The 17,997-nt window shown below is 43.4% G+C and overlaps 1 protein-coding gene across 1 annotated transcript; it reads left to right on the top strand.

The window, feature by feature from the left end:
• The first annotated feature begins 3,731 nt into the window (after positions 1–3,731).
• On the top strand, positions 3,732–6,034 carry LOC123450883 (protein HOTHEAD-like). Its single transcript, XM_045127932.1, has 4 exons — positions 3,732–4,515; positions 4,607–5,010; positions 5,132–5,703; positions 5,825–6,034. Exons 1-4 carry the CDS (start codon positions 3,732–3,734, stop codon positions 5,877–5,879), a joined length of 1,815 nt encoding a protein of 604 aa, XP_044983867.1. The 3' UTR covers positions 5,880–6,034.
• The last annotated feature ends 11,963 nt before the right edge of the window (positions 6,035–17,997 follow it).

Below are 17,997 nucleotides of genomic sequence, written 5' to 3'. Positions count from 1 at the left end.
TGCCTATTTTGGTAGTTTCTTTTTTTATTTAAATTTTTCCGTTCTATTTTTGTTTATTTCTAATTTTAATAATTTAGAATAAAAAAGCATTTGCATATTAAAAAATAGGAATTTTGAATTAAAATGTTGACGAGAACATAAAATGTTTGTGGATTCAAAAAAGGCGCCGGATTTATTTATTTATTTTGCAAATTCCAAAACAATGTCCGTGAATTTAATAAATATATTACTGACTTATAAAAATGTTTGTTTATTCAGAAAAACTTCATGCGTTTCAAAAATGTTTGTGAATTTAAAGTAAGATCCTCCAACATCAAAAATTATGTCGTCTTTTCTAGAATTGGTCGCCAATTCAAAAGAAAATATTTAAACCCGTTTGAAATATAAAAATATTCATGATTTTTAGTAAATGTTTGTAAATTGTAAAACATGTTCTCGATTTTAAAATTGTTTTCATATTTGTAAAAAAAATTATGAAAGATCTAATGTATGTAGTTAAACATTAATGCTTCTAAGTCTTTCTGAAAATATACCCGTGTGATTTTTGAAGAATTAAGTGTTCGATGGATCGGATTATTATTGTATGTTTTCTAAAAATAATTCTTGAAATTAAGAATAATTCTTTGAGTTACCAAGATTTTTGACAACCATGATATTTTTTTTGAAAATGTAAAGATTGCTTCAACTTGTGAATAAATTTAAAAGAAGAAACATTTTCTTGCATTTGTGCACAAAATTTCAAAATCAAGCGATGATATGTGAACATAATGTGGTCATCATCATTGAAGATTATGTTTTTTCTCCCGTTGCAATGCACGGGCCATTTTGCTATAATAATAAAACAGCTATTGCTTCTACCGTACGTCATTAAAATTGTCCTCGAAATTGACTTAAATTACTCACTATGTCACCCATAAATAAAGAAAACGATTCGAATTTTTTTATGTCCAGGTCGTTGTCCTCTACTGTTCTTAAAGAGGGAGACCCTGATCTATAATCAGCATGCTCGAGGCGTACTAGCGCTGGCTTGAGCGCCACTCTTTCTCCCGGGAGAACTAAGTTCGAACCCCGATTCTAACACGTTTTTCTCCTCCTTCTCTTTTTTAGGAACTTTTTCTTTCTTTACTAGCAGCAAGGATGCACCTTCTTTGTCCAAGCACGGGTTCATAGGCCCGCCAATCTTTTTATTTCAATTTATTTGTTTTCTAAATTAAATAGGTATTTTCCAGAAATCCAAATTTTAACAGTTGCGAGTTTTGAAAAAATCATCAAATCATCAAATGTTCTAGAATCCAAAAAAGGCTTTGGGGAATCATAAAATGATTACGGCTTCAAAACTTGTTGATGATTTTAGAAAAATGTTGGCATATTATAAAAGAATTCACGATGTTCAAAAATATATTCGGCAAATATAAAATGTTCATAATTTGGAAAATGATCATGTGTTTAAAATATATTCGTGAATTTTAAGAAAATATCTATGAAACTTTAAAAAAAATGTTCACATAAACTAAAAAAATCATGAATTTCAAAATTTGTTCTCCAATTTCAAAAAAGTTCAACGATTCAAAAAATGCTCGCTAAGTAAAAAACTATCTGTGCATTTCACAGAAAAGATAAGTGGGCATCAAAATGACAAAATACGATCACATGGACACCGCGGCCATCATTAACTAGGGTGGGGAAAAAGATAGATGGAAACATGATGAACCACCATACTAAAATATAAAAATAGAGGATGCTCATATGTTGGGGTATTGAGCCATATTTATTTTGGTAGGGCGTAATATTTATATATAATACAAAGTGCTTCTTCCTCTCTGAGGATCGTCGCGTTTGGATCACAGGATGGATCGTAGCATATTTGGAAATGTCTAAAGGCATGGTATTTCATATAATTGTATGTTGTGCTGCCTATGACTTTCCCCGTAGCCTTAGTATGGTCATCGTTTTCTCTGTAATATCCTTCATCTTAAATTAGAAAATATGAACCAGTGCATTCTGCTAAAAATTGTCATTATTATTTGACTTATCCATAGGCAATAATTCTTCTAGAAAAAAATTTAAATTTCATGTAACAAGTTAAAATGGAATCTTCTCTGTTGCAATTGGAAACATGTCACATGACTACCGAGCTGGCATTGTTTGCAAATTCTATAGTTGACAATGTTGATGTGTATCTTTGACATCACTCATTTGAACCACCAAATAATAGAAGTTGTTTGATTGATAAAATGTTTTTCAGTTTTCTAAGCACACCTTTATTTATTTTGTATTCTTTGTAACTCATGGTTTTTTGTGCTTTTACAAAATGTTGAACCACTAAAAAATTGTATGCCCCATTGCAACGCATGGGCCCTTGTGCTAGTACCTATATAAAGCAAATAATGCTTCTGTCGTACGTCATAAACATTACCCTTAAAGTTGCTTAAAATTACCCATTATGTCACCCATAAATTAAAAGAAAACGATTCGTTTTTTATCACAAATTGCTCCACCATGCATTGGTTTATAAGATGTTGAACCGCAATTTGGCAACTAAGCTGTCCTAGCATATTAGCTTGAGTGCGCCCCTTCTTCCTGGGACACCAGGGTTCGAATACTGTCCTAGCATATATTTCTCCTTTTTTTTTGTTTACCTTTTCTTCTTTTCTTCTATCGGGCTGATTCAAATCAAGCAATTTTCCTTTATTTTTTCTTTTTTTTTTACCTTTTCTTCTTTTTTTCTATGAGGCTGATTCAAATCAAAGCGATTTTTTTAATTTTTTTCTTATTTTTGTTTTGTCTTTTCTTTTTTTCTTCTATGAGGCTGATTCAAATCAAGTGATAGGAATTAGGAGGAGAAGATGAAATGGACTATTTGTGGAAGAGGCCAACTATATATGATATGTTGTCAGATTGTATATCACTAACTAGACCGCGAACAAAAAAAATTGCCCCAATGGCCTCTGGATTAGTTCATCTTGATTTATTTCACTCACGTACGACAGTATGCATGCGAGCACAGCGGCGCCCGGCGTACACAACATCGGTCAGATATGCATACTGAGTGGTTGCTGGATTTTGAATTTATTTTATGCTTCCATGCGGTATTTGGCCAGTGGAAATCTTGAATTGCACTTTTGTAGGGTAAGTTCATCTTTGTTTGCGTCTTAACTAAAAATTCTCAGATTATAAATCATTTTTTATAAATTAAGAGCGTGTAGCATTTTTTTCTTCCATTGCAACACATGGACCCTTTTGCTAGTACATTTGTAAAGCATACATGTCTCTGTCCGCGTTTTAGTTTCGAGCTGAAAATAGCTCTTGACCGATAAATTACAGCGAAAGTTAAATACATCTGTACTTCCTCCGTAAACTAACATAAAAACAATTTAAATGCTATTTTAAAATTTTAAACACTCTTATACTCCGTAGCGGCCTTGAAGGTGACGTCCACTGTGTCTCTACTGCATCACACGGCGACACTCGTCATTTAAAAACGGCCAATTACTTTAGCCTGCATGCAAAGGATCCCGACGAAGACGCTGTTCTTTCTATCATCACTCGTCCGGATCCCTCGGAGCTCATCTTTGCACTAGCTAGCTAGGAATCCATCAGCACGCATCTGCACCCCTAATTGGCAACTACTCTTTATCTAATCGATCTCGAATCACGATCGTCATCTATATAAACAAAATCAGAGGTTTAGCAGCAATGGCGAAGCTAGATTACGTACCCCGACGAAATTCATGGCGGCGCCTGGTCTTCGGGGCTCATCCGTGGCGCTAGTCGTCGTCGCGACGGTTCTTGGCTCCTTTTGGGTCAGACTCGCCGCCTCTCAGCAGCAGGGAGAGGAAGCTACAGCAGGCGAGGAGGAGGCGCAGCGGCAGAGATACAACTTCCGGTTCGTGCGGCACGCGCGGGACGCGCCGCTGGTGTCGCACTACAACTACATCGTCGTCGGCGGCGGCACGGCCGGGTGCCCGCTGGCGGCGACGCTGTCGGAGCGCTCGCGCGTGCTCCTCCTGGAGCGCGGCGGCTACCCGTACGGCAACCGCAACGTGTCGAGCGAGTACCGCTTCGCCGACGCGCTGGCGGACACGTCGCCGAGCTCGCCGGCGCAGCGGTTCGTGTCGGAGGACGGCGTGGTGAACGCCCGCGCGCGCGTGCTGGGCGGCGGGAGCTGCCTCAACGCCGGGTTCTACACGCGCGCCAGCACCGAGTACGTGCGCGCCGCCGGGTGGGACGCGCGCCTGGTGAACGCGTCGTACCGGTGGGTGGAGCGCGAGCTGGTGTTCCGCCCGGACGTGCCGCGGTGGCAGTGCGCGCTCCGGGAGGGCCTCCTCCAGGCCGGCGTCACCCCGGACAACGGCTACACCTTCGACCACGTCCCCGGCACCAAGATCGGCGGCACCATCTTCGACAGCGCCGGCCGCCGCCACACAGCCGCCGACTTCCTTCGCAGCGCCAACCCCAGGCGCCTCACCGTGTTCCTGCACGCCACGGTGTCGCAGATCCTCTTCCGGCGCAGAGGTGCGTACATGCAGCGCACGCCATGGCCATGCATGCATGTGTACACACAACTTACAAGTCGTGGCCGATCGGTCTGAAATGTATGCTGCAGAGGGGTCGGCGAGGCCGGTGGCGTACGGGGTGGTGTTCACGGACCCGATGGGGGTGCAGCACCGCGTGTACCTGCGGGGCGTGGGGAGGAGCGAGGTGATCCTGGCGGCGGGGACGCTTGGGAGCCCGCAGCTGCTGATGCTGAGCGGCATTGGCCCGCGGGCGCACCTGGAGAGGCACGGCGTCCGCGCCGTCGTGGACCACCCCATGGTCGGGCAGGGCGTGGCCGACAACCCCATGAACTCGGTGTTCGTCCCTTCCCCCGTCCCCGTCGCGCTCTCCCTGGTCCAGGTCGTCGGCGTCACCCGCTTCGGCAGCTTCATCGAGGGCGTCAGCGGCTCCCAGTTCGGCATCCCCCTCCACTCCCGCCGCCGCGCCCACTCCTTCGGCATGTTCTCCCCCATGGTATGGACCGACAACTTCTCCAAACTAGCTTCTCACGTGGCAATGGCAATGCCATTGATGCCTCGACCGTGCCCTTATATATTAATTATCAACGCGTGATCGATCCGTTGATCACCACCAGACGGGGCAGCTGGGGACGCTGCCGCCGAGGGAGAGGACGGCGGAGGCGATGCGGCGGGCGGCAGAGGCGATGAAGGGGCTGGACCGGCGGGCGTTCCGGGGCGGGTTCATCCTGGAGAAGATCCTGGGGCCGCTGTCGACGGGGCACGTGGAGCTGCGGTCGACGGACCCGCACGCGAACCCGGCGGTGACCTTCAACTACTTCCGGGACCCAAGGGACGTGGAGCGGTGCGTGCGCGGGATCGAGACCATCGAGCGGGTGGTGCGGTCGCGGGCCTTCGCCCGCTTCACCTACGCCAACGCCACCGCCATGGACGCCGCCTTCAACCGCGCCGCGCTGGCCAAGTTGCTCAACCTGATGCCGCGCCACCCCCGGGACAACCGCCCGCTGCAGCAGTACTGCCGGGACACCGTCATGACCATCTGGCACTACCACGGCGGCTGCCACGTCGGGCCCGTCGTCGACACCGACTACCGCGTCATCGGCGTCGCCGGCCTCCGCGTCGTCGACAGCTCCACCTTCAAGTACTCCCCCGGCACCAACCCGCAGGCCACCGTCATGATGCTCGGCAGGTCAGTCACACAAACACACAATATTCTGTTTTCCTTTTCCTTTTCCCGCAAAAAAAATTGGCAAAATTATTTCTTGATGATTTGCATGTCTTAATTTGGATGATGAAACACGGTCCAACAGGTATATGGGGCTCAAGATACAGGAGGAGGGATGGAGACCAGGACCAAGAAATTAAGCAAGCATTCGTCCGTTCCTTCATTCAACCGTTCATGCTTTCTTCGTGCCGTGGGCTGCTTGGGTGATCCGGATTTCTTGTTTCTTTTTTCTCCAGAAGATTGTTTTGTGTACCGGTTACATACACATTGTTGTTACATAATGTAACCGTTTGCTAAGATAAAGTTGCACGCTATGCAATATTTGTGAGATATAACACTTTGTGCCTATCATCCATGATACAACAACAACAACAACAACAAAAACAACAACAACTTTCCTTAAAAAAAGTTTTCATTCCCAAAAAAGTTGGAATATGCTAGGGCTAAAACTCATAAGATTTCGAAACCTACTCATGATTCTTACTCACACCTTTGTCAATAGCTAGTTCTTCGATGATATTCTTGTCATTCATATCTCTTTTTACGACTCCTTTCATGTTAACTTAGGTCTACCCCGACCTCTTGAAAGTCTTACCATGCTTTAGTCGCATGCTATGCGTTGAAGCTTTCAAAGGCCAATGTGAACATGCTCAAACCATTTTAGAAGATGTTAGACAAGATTCTCTTTAATCCGTGATGTACTACACAATAATAATTATGATAAAGAAGGAAAACGGAGAGCTGCTTATGCTCATAGCAAAATCGCTCGACCGGGTAGCAAATAAAATCTATAGAGTGGGATTCTGAGAACAGGGGGCTAAGTTATGAAGTTTTAAGTTGTTTATTACTTCATTTTCTCCTCTCAAGAGCAGTTGCTCCTATTGTTGTCCTCCAACAGTGTTCTCGTTTTTTTTAACTTTTGATCTATTCATCTTCAATCATTACAGTACAATGAACACTATAAATAATAAAAAATATAATCATGATCCATAGACCCCATAGCGACGACTACAAGCATTGAATCGAGCCATGGTGATCCGTAGACCGCCTTCATCATCCATCCCTCACTACAGTTGGGCAAAACTTGTTGTAGTGGTCAGTAAGAAAGTCATGATGCTAAGGCCCCCTAAGATCAACACACCAGAACGACAACCGACGTCAATGAAGAGACCCATAGACGGGAGGGATCCAACCATCAGACGCACACACATATGCGAACGAAGACTGGATCGGGACAAATCCACCAACGACAACGACATATTGAATCCCACGAAATCCACCGGAGAAACACCACCACACGTCCTCTAACGATGCTAGACGCATCATCAGGTGGAGACTAGCCCGGGAAAATGTTGTTTTCCTTCTGACGTTGTTGTGGCTTTAAATAATTACGCCCCAGCCCCCAAATCCATTTTAATTGTCGCTGAAACGGATGTGTCTAGATGTATTCAGTACTAGATACATCTGTTTGAGCGACAGCTATATGAATCTGAGTGGTAGTATAATTCAGGGCGATTTTCTATTTGTGGTATGGGCAGTTGTTTTTCCTTTTCCAGCTTTGGAGTTGTTTGTCTCTTTCCATTTTTTGTTTATATTTTCATCTTGTTCATTTTCCCCTTTTTCCATATCAATAGGATATAGTTTTTCCAAACAAATAATATTTTTAAAATAATTGAAGGATTAAAAAAATATCTTGGTCATTTTCACTACGAGATATGATCAATTTCTAAAAATTGCTGGAATATTTTTGGAAAATACATGAACATCCTTTTTCTAATTACATGAACATTTATATTAAAAAATACACAAAGGTTTATTAAAATCACACGAACACTGTTACCCCGAGGTACATGCAAAATTTTAGTGTTTGCCTGAAAAATTAGGAATAGATTCAATACATTTGATAGTCCCATGAATATAATTTTTCAAAATATGTGAACACTATTTAAAGTACATGAACATTTTTGAACAAAGGCCTGGACTTTTTTTTTTAAGTAGCACGAATATCTTTCTTTATAGATACAAGAACACTTTCAGAATTACTTGAAGAGTGTTTAATAATAGTGTGGGAATTTTTTTTAACATTCCAGCAATTTGGTTTTAAACACGTGAGTTATTTTAAATTACATGAACTTTTCAGAAAAATGAACAGCACGTGAGTTATTCCAAATTGCTCTGTTCTGCGCATTTGGTCCATGTGAGTACATTTGGGAAATATTGTCGGCTGTGGAGAGACTGTCAATCTTCAGTTTTCATGCATGTATCTTCTGTATAAGCCTATTAGTTTTGTATTTTATCTTTTGTGTCAATTTTTTATGAAAAAACAATTATATGTAGCTAAAATAATATCATTAGAAAAAATACGATGGATACTTATAAACCCGGAGGAGGACATGGTTTTTAAATAAACAATTGGCTTTATTTGTCTACACCTTTAAAGGTCACAAGTCTGACCCTTTGTCACAAAAAATATTAGTACTAGATTCTAGCCAACTCTTGTATTTTTATATATTTTTTCACTTGCACTTTAAGAAAAATGTCTAATTTCATATCATGTCGTCGCCTAGATGAAGAGAACAGGGAAAGTATTAGGTTCTCCCACGACACGGGAGCGGTTGGACCGTTGGACCAATCGGTTGCAAAGAAAGCTCACACAACCTCACTAGGGGTCCGTAATTATGCATAGGTTCAGAAACTTCGAAGATGACCATTGGATCTATTCCCTTCGTAAATTAATATAAAAATATTTAAAATATTATTTTAATAATTTAAAAAAAATTATATTAGTTTCGAGAGGGAGTATCATCCAACACTGCGGGTGCTCCTGTGGAATGGGAGCATGTGAGCTTACGGAGCCCCTTATATTTTTTCCTCAAGAGGTAATACCCCGCGCAGGCCAAAGTTGAACCATGTAGTATATGCTTTCTGTTTGCCATTGTTGTTGCTTTTCTTCCGTTCCGATCAGGGGAAAAAAGACCGACTTTCCCTAAAAAGAATAAAATTCCCATGCACTACCTCCGTTCGGATTTATTGGTCCTTTGTACTCCCTCCGTTTCAAAATAAGTGTCTTAAGCTTAGTACAAATTTGTACTAGAGCTAGTACAAAGTTGAGACAGTTATTTTGGGACGGAGGGAGTATATTTTATGCCAAATTTTAACTCTAAATCTGATTAACAAAATATAGGTCATACTCCAGAAACCTTATATAGTTCGATTCGTATTTGAAATAAAAAAAATTAAAGATACAGCTTTTGTTTGCTGGATGATAATGATCGTCAACTTAGATTTGAGGCTGAACAAAGGCTTCGCACTCTTCTTAGAGAGGAGGAGATGAAGTGGACGAATAGAGCAAAAGTAAAAGCTATTTTACTTGGGGATAATAACACTAAGTTCTTCCATTTAGTAGCCAATGACAAACACAGGAAGAAGAGGATAGTGCAACTTGAACAGGATGAGGGTACAATAGTTGGTCATGAGAACTTAAAATTGTACATCTCAAACTATTATAAACAGCTTTTTGGTGCTCATCATGATAGTTCTGTGACTATGGACGAGCACCAGGTTGCAGATATTCCCCAAGTTGGGGAGGCTGATAATGAGTCTTTATCTGCTCCTTTCTCGGAGAAAGAGGTGCTAGACGCGATAGGAGGTTTGAAGTGTGGCAAGGCCCCTGGTCCAGATGGGTTTCCGGCGGAGTTTTACAAACATTGCTAGCACATCATTAAGAAGGATCTTATGGCAATGTTCGATGATCTGTATGCTGGTAATCTCCAACTTTTCCATTTGAATTTTGGTACTATTACGCTGATACCAAAGAAGGAAGGGGCGTCACGTATTGAGCAGTTTCGCCCGATCTGTTTGCTTAATGTTAGTTTCAAAATATTCACAAAGGTTGGAACAGATAGACTAACAAAGATGGCGCATTCTGTGGTGCAATCTTCGCAAACCGCATTTATGCTCGGGCGTAATATCCTTGAAGGGGTAGTGGTTCTTCATGAGACTCTGCACGAAATTCACTCAAAGAAACTTGATGGAGTTATCTTTAAAGTGGATTTCGAAAAGGCATATGACAAAGTGAAATGGTCCTTCTTGCAACAAACACTGCGGATGAAGGGGTTCGATGAGGTTTGGAGAAAGCACATAGATTCCTTTACTACAAGAGGGAGTGTCGGGATCAAGGTCAATGATGATATTGGTCACTTCTTCCAGACACTTAAGGGGCTAAGACAAGGGGATCCTATGTCCCCTATTCTCTTTAATATTGTTGCGGATATGTTGGCTCTGTTGATCAAGAGAGCTAACGAAAAGGACCTTGTAGCTGGATTAGTACCTCATCTGGTGGATGGGGGTGTATCTATTCTACAATATGCTGATGATACGATTCTCTTTATGGAGCATGATTTAGACAAAGCTAAAAACCTTAAGCTCATCTTGTGCCTTTTTGAACGGTTATCTGGGTTGAAGATTAACTTCAATAAAAGTGAGTTGTTTTGTTTTGGTGAAGCCAAAAACCAACAACATATCTATAATCAGCTATTTGGATGTGTGGCAGGGGAATTTCCTTTTACGTACTTAGGGATTCCCATTCACCATCGTAAACTAACAAATGTTGAGTGGAAATGCATTGAGGAACGGTTTGAAAAGAAACTAAGTACTTGGAAAGGCAAGCTTCTTTCTTACGGAGGTAGGTTAGCGTTGGTTAATTCAGTATTAACAAGTATGCCTATGTTCCTCTTATCTTTTTTTGAGATACCCGTGGGGGTACGGAAAAGATTGGATTTCTACCGTTCTCGCTTTTTCTGGCACAATGATGAGGTTAAGACTAAGTATAGGTTGGCGAAATGGGATATTATCTGCCGTCCTAAAGATCAAGGAGGCTTAGGTATTGAGAATTTGGAAACCAAAAATAGATGTCTTCTCAGCAAGTGGCTGTTTAGATTGTCGATGGAATCCGAAGGAATGTGGGTACAAATTCTGACCAATAAGTACCTTCATTCCAAATCTTTATCTCAGGTTGAAGCGAGACCTTTTGACTCGCCATTCTGGAAGGGTCTGATGCGGGTAAAAAGCTCATTCTACCATAGATCGAGGTTTATCATTGGGAATGGGGAATTGACTAGATTCTGGGAAGACACCTGGCTAGGAAAAGCGCCTTTGGCTCTTCAATATCCGCGGTTGTACCATATTGCCCAACGTCGCCAAGTGTCAGTTGCGGTAGTATTGCGTGAGATTCCCCTTAATATTCAATTCCGCATATCTCTAGTTGGGGATAGATGGATTTCTTGGTTGCATCTAGTTAGAAGGTTAATGGAGGTTAACCTTTTTGCTAGGAGTGATCGAATCTCCTGGAGATTAACACCGAATGGGTTGTTTACGGTTAAATCCATGTATTCTGATCTCATTGATTCAGTGCCTATTCCAAAATCCAAGCATATTTGGAAGGTTAGAGTTCCTCTTAGAATTAAAGTTTTCTTGTGGTTTGTTCACAAGGGAGTTATTTTAACTAAGGATAATTTGGCCAAACGGAATTGGAAAGGTAGCCCCAGATGTTGTTTCTGTCCAAGAGTAGAGAATATTCAACACCTCTTTCTCGACTGTCCTATGGCTAAACTTGTTTGGCGCTCAATTCATATTGCTTTTAACATCTCTCCTCCTGTTAACTTGAACTCGTTATTTGGAACGTGGTTACAGGGAGTTGATGTTCAATTGGCTAAATCTATTCGTGTCGGAGCATGTGCTCTTCTTTGGACTTTATGGAATAGCAGAAATGATTTGATTTTTAACAGAATTCGTGATATTCACTTTCTGCAGGTTATCTACAGAATTACTGCACTGATCCGTACATGGTCGTTACTAACTCCTGTGGCAGCCAGGGAGCCTATGGTTACTGGGTGTGTCCGTTGGGAAATGGTAGCATAGGGTATCTTCAACCGGTTTGGATGACGGCATATTAATAGGATATGTGTTTAGTCATCTTTATCTTTTAGCCATTTCAGGCCGAGGCGCGATGCTTGCCATGTACCTTTTTTTCCTTTTTTATATACTTTGTACTTCTTGAACACTATGTTTGCTTAATATATGGCTGTATGCATCCCTCGATGCAGAGGACGGGGCGAGGCCTCCTTTTCTAAAAAAACAGCTTTTGTTCTACAATAGTTTGTTTCTTTGCTAGTTGGCTTGCAGAAGAAGAAAAAAACTTATTTCTTAATGGTCAAAGTTTGAGCAAAAATATAGGGGGGCTAATAAATCTCGGACGGAGGTCGCACACATTAACGAGAACCTTAACTTCAATCATCAACTAGCCAACCCGCACATTGTTTACTTTGGCTAGTGTTGCTAGTAACCTCGGTACTTTGATTAGTGCGGTCAAACACTGTTTTGACGCAGCCACGCAGGCGACTTCGGCATGGAATGATGGAAGCAAGCAGCCACCGTGACACGGGACGGCGACTCGTCTCTTCGCCGCCGCGACTGCCGGCCGGACGGTCCCTATCCGACCCACGGTCATCCACCGGCAATAATATTCCATGGAAACGGGGGACTGGCGGTCGATCAACCCGATCGTGGAAACGAGGGCGAATTGATGGCGTGCACGCGCCAATTCGCCGGGGATTTAAATCACGGAGGCGGCCTCGGCCCCTGCCGACGGAGACACCTTGCGACCCACCGGATTTAAATCCGCCGGTAACCAACCAACCAACCGCCAGCCGGCTCGAGCCCCGCTAGCTGTAGCTGGTTCCCATGCTGCCTCCATGCGTCGTGCCGGTCCCCGGCGGGCTCGACGCTGTGTGCCAGTGCCACTGCAGTTCACTAGTCTACATGCCTGAATGCCTGATCGATCCTTCTTTTCTGCAGCAATGTCCGATCGAACCTGATTGCTCCCCGTCGTGGAATGTCCGGACGGATTAGAACGGTGGGGGCAGTTCTACTAACTTGTCCGAAGAAATACAGTGGTATTCCCTTCGTTCTTAAATACTGGTAGTCGTCTCTAAATAAGAGCTTTTTTATGGTACCTTATACTGCTATTGGAGGGGAGAATACAATATTATGTTCTCCCAAAAAAAGTATGCTAAAGATTGCTTTCTAAAAGAAAAATACAGATAGTTCAAGAAGCATTTTAACGGGACGGTCGAATTACGAAGCCATAACGGAATTGATCTGCGTACGATAGAGCCATTTTTTTCTTTTGTACGATATATGGTGGTCGTATCAGAGTACTATATAGGATGATACTAGCACAAATGCCCGTGCGTTGCAACGGAAGAAAAATAAAAAATAAAAAAATGTAGTCCATTGGTAGAAACGCACGTGAATACTGTCAAAAAAAGGCACGTACGTAAGGTCTTAGATTATAAAATATGTACAAAGAAAGAACCTAGTGCAAGTATATCATGTCCAAAGATTATAACATTTCCCAAATATTAATGCTTAAGTTAACATGTTACAATACAAATAGTCGGTACGAAATAAAGACAAATATTGATTAGCATTGTATCTTAAATAGTTTTTTTTTTAATATTTAATATGTAAAATAACAACATATTCAAACTCTACACATTTTTCTAATCAAGTTTCATATATAACATGTTTAAATTAGATTTACGGTTTAAAAGATATTGTTATTTGAAAATACATATTTATTCTGAATGGACTTCGAGGTTATTAACGCATATGTGAGGGGTGTATGTAAAAAATTTAAAAAACGATTCGTTCTGAATATAATTTGGACTGCGGGTTATTTAGCACGAAAGTAAGGGGGGTTTGTGTAAAATGTGAAAAACGGTTCAGCCTCACTTACAAACGTACCACGGGTTAATTAGATGAAACTACAAGGGTGTTTTTGCAAAAATGCCACGACGGACGCCAGAAGCAGTGCGTGCTTTATTATTATTATTAGGGGAGAAAAGATGGCTTGGATGTATCAGAGTACTATATTGCACACTATATTGCACGCGGACTGAATAAAGATAGCTCGTACTTCCAGCGTCTCAAAATAAGTGATTCAAAAGTGACTTAACTTTGCATTAACTTTAATATAAAATTAAGTCATTTTTAAGTCACTTATTTTGGGACGGAGAGATACAATACTCTGAGGATGTTAATACATTACTACTCTTAGGTGTTACAAGTGCGGTAAATATCGAAGAATAAGATATACTAATAAGAATCATTTTGCCTCATGATAGAGTTATGAGAGCATAATTATAAAAGGAGAAGCTAACTGGCGGCCCGGGTTCCTGCTCGCCGTCATGGTTGCTTTTCGTCCATGTGCTTTTTGCCGTATTTGGTAGTGTTTCTCCTCCCGTGTTCCTACCAATCTAGGGCTGGGCCCTTTTTTCCTCTACGATATATATATATATATATATATATATATATATATATATATATATATATATATATATATATATTGCATGCTGCTTCTCCCGTTCCAAAATTCTGGTCTTAAGTTTGTTTAGAAATTTCTAAACAAACTTAAGACAAGAATTTCGAGACGGAGGAAGTATTTTTCAACAAGACTTGTTACACAATGGTATAGTCTCATAGAAATCGCCTGTTTGCCTCCTTTTGGCATTGTTGCTTGTTTTGGCGTGTGTGGATAGGTATTGGGTAGAAGTTCCCGCAATACCGTATCCGGACGAAAGCAACCGTACAAGATGAGTAATCGTCGCGAAGTACTAGGTTGTCAGCAAGCTAAATAAAAACAACTCATGTCAGAAGCAATTGGTAGGGTGCGAAAAATCTATGAAGGCGTAACTCAAACTGTATGTTTTATTAAGAGTATCTACAACAGCCACGCTATATAAGCATCGCGTTAGAAAATTAACGTTTTTTGCGCGCGGGCAACCACTTCGGGAGCTTGAGCGAAGGCGTAAAAATCGTGCGCGCGACATAAGTGGTTCAGCGCGCGGGACGAAACGGCATCGCACGCCGCTTATTTCGTGCACCCGCTCCCGCGCGCTGCACACTCGAGCGCCCGCACCGCACCTTCTCCTACCTCATCGTTTTCGCTCCGTCCGCGCCCTGCCCGCCTCGCCGGCAACGGATTCGCCCGATGGACGGCCGCACCGACATCCCCCTCACCCCCTACGCCCACGACCTCGTCGCCGCCGGCGAAACCCTAGTGCGGGGAGCTCTGGCTTCGCCTTCGCCGGTGCTCCTCTAACCACCGGCCTCGCGCGTGGCCTCTTCATGGCGCCACGGACGACCTCTGCAGCGGGTGGCGGGGCGCTGACGCCCACCGTGAAGCCACGTGTCCCTTTCTTGAAGCTCCCAAATGCGACGATGGCGAAGAAGGGCAAGGTGTCCGGGAAGAAGAACAAGGGGACGTATGGCTCCTCTAGACGGTCGAAGAAGAGACTTGTATGGTGTGCGAAGGATGCGGCGGCGACCGAAGCGCCGGCAAGCTCGCTTGACGCGTCGACGGATGATGCACACAATGTGTTCGATGAAATGCCCCCAAGGTAAAATTTCGCCCACTTTTTTCGATGTTGTTTTTTGAATGGATACATATGGATAGCTTATTTGTTTTGTTGTACATACTTTGTAGTTTCAATGATGAGCCATATATGTCAACTATGGGTGTTGGCTCCAACAACTCTCATTGGTCTCAAACCAATGAGGTGCATTTTGATGATCAAGGTGGACGAGGATGGTGAGGGTATCGTCGGTGTACTGAAAGGAAGAGCGGGCAACTACACCATGGACGAAGACGTCTTGCTATGCAATACATGGTTGCAAGTGTAGAGATGGCGCCATTGGAGGGGCCAAAGTAGAGAAGCATATTGAATCCGGATGAACGAGCACTTCGGTTTGCACAACAAAAGTGGAATTGACTGCACGGAAAGATCTCTCCGTTCTCGGGGGTCGATAATCAACTGAGATTGTCAAAAGTGGGCGGCCGCACTTAAGCTGGTTGACACGTTAAACCCAAGTGACACTAATGATAGAGATAGGGTAAGTGCCATATCTTTCGTGATTCCTCCATGTTCATGCTTCTTCTTTGTTCATGCTTTTTCTTTGGTGTTTCAAGTGCTAACTTGTTCTTTTGTTTGTAGCTCACTATTGCACAAAACTTATTTCAAGGAGAGGAGAAGAAGACCAAGAAAGCAAGATGAAGAAAGGGAGGCCATTTACCCTGCCCCATTGCTATGAGGACTTGAAGGATGATGAGAAATGGAAGCCCCATGAAGGTGTCAATGAGGAGACCAACAAACACAAGAGAAGTATTGATTTGGATGATGATGAGGCGGAGGCATCAAGTGATGACGGCAAAAGAATCCCTACACTGAACACGGTTGCCTACTCCAAGCCAAAAAGACCAAATGGAGGCAAGAAAGACGCAAAGGAAAAGAAGAAGAGGAAAGGAGATGATGAGCTAACAATTGCTATGGAAGCTATTGTGAACGCAAGGAAGGAAGGTAACGAGGTGAGGAAGATGGCAAGGAACCAAGATGCGGCGGTCGAGGTTAGGAGGTTGGCACCCGAGGAAAGGAGGGTGGCGGCCGAGGAGAGGAAGGTGGCATTGAAGGAGAAGAAATTGGCCATGGAAGAGCGAACTAGATTGTTAGAATGGGAGAAATCATTGATCTTCATGGACACATCTACCCTCAATGAGAAGCAAAAGGAGTACGTCAATCTTGCTCGTCAAGAAGTCTTGGTCCAAAAAAGAGGCATGAGAGGCATGGATGGCATGGGTGGCTTCGAAGCTACCATGGAAGACATGTGTGGCACGGGAGGTATGAGAGGCATGGGAGGCATGGGAGACATGGATGGGAGGCATGGGAGGCATGTGTGCCATGAGAGGCATGGGTGGCTTCGAAGCTACCATGAAAGACATGTGTGGCACGGGAGGTATGAGAGGCATGGGAGGCATGGGAGACATGGGTGGGAGGCATGGCAGGCATGTGTGCCATGGGAGGCATGGGTGGCTTCGGAGCTACCATGGGGGGCATGGGAGGCATGATTTTTGCGTCTCTCATGGGAGGCATGGGAGCACCTCCGAGTAACATGGGAGGCATGGGAGCACCTCCGGATGACATGGGAGGCATGAGAGCACCTCCTGAAGACATGGGTGGACGCATGTATTCCAGTGTGTCTCACGTACGTTCGCATGATGCCGTTGAAGATCTTGCCAACACCTTCCGAGCTCTCCATGATGATGCAACGCGCGACGATGAAGAAGAGGAGGAAGAAATGTCGTCGGATGAGGAAGAAGAATCGGAGGAAGAGGAGGAAGAAATGTCGTCGGACGAGGAAGAAGAATCGGAGGAAGAGGAGGATGAAGATGAGGGGAATGTGACATAATTGTTGATGTGCCATTTGTTTGTGTGAATTTTTATGTCATGAACTAGGTTAGGTGATTTTGAATTTGGTTGGATGATGAGATGTGATGTGTCATGGCTTTGAATTTTTTATATCATGATGGATTTGATTGGGTGATTTAAACTATGATATGTCTTGTTTTGATGTTTCAAATATCATCATATTGTCAAAAAATGAATATGTTACAAGCGTTGGTTGCTCACGCACGCTGTAGTTTAGCGTGCCTGTTGAAGCGGCTCGCGCGCGCTATATTTTGCTGCGGCCGCTGGAGTCAGTACTCTCCTGCACGCTAAAAGCCGCTATTTCGACGTTGAAAATATTTTTAACGCGCGCGACAGTTGCGCGGCTGTTAAAGATGCTCTGACCGGAGCTGTCTTATATTTCTTGTTTAATTTAGAGTGAAGATGCTTGTTTGTATCCTAATCAAACACTAGAATTGGTACGACAAGAGATTGCATCGTTTGCATCCCTTTTGTACGAGCCATGCAAGGTTGATCCATTTCGCGTTCGGGGCCTCCTTCTTGATGGATCTTTTGTAGATTTGAAGTATCCTTGACCCATTTCCGCGTTCGATTGATCGGGTCCTCCTTGAGGCCTCGTTTGGTTAAGGGGGATTGGGGAGGTTTTGAGAGGAAGGGATTTCAGTGGATTGGGTGAATCCCTTTGTTTCACCCAATCCTCTCAAATCCCCGGCGTTTTGCTTCCACTAGTCCCCCGAGGAGGGTTTTGAAACACATGGATAGGAAGGGATTGAAGGGAAACGGAGGGGATTAGGCTAAGCAAACCCCTCCTACCAAATGGACGCGCGAGGATCTGTGCGGTTTCTGGGCCCCCCGGGGATTTTCCTCTCAAATCCTCCCCAATCCCTTTTAACCAAACGAGGCCTGAGTGAACCCCGGCAGAAAAAAGAATCCCTGTGCTTAGGATGGGACGGAT

This window comes from Hordeum vulgare, chromosome 4H (genome assembly GCF_904849725.1).
Source record: "Hordeum vulgare subsp. vulgare chromosome 4H, MorexV3_pseudomolecules_assembly, whole genome shotgun sequence".
NCBI lineage: Eukaryota > Viridiplantae > Streptophyta > Magnoliopsida > Poales > Poaceae > Hordeum > Hordeum vulgare.
Note: the sequence above shows the minus strand (reverse complement) of the source record. Positions and strands in the feature narration are given on the sequence as shown.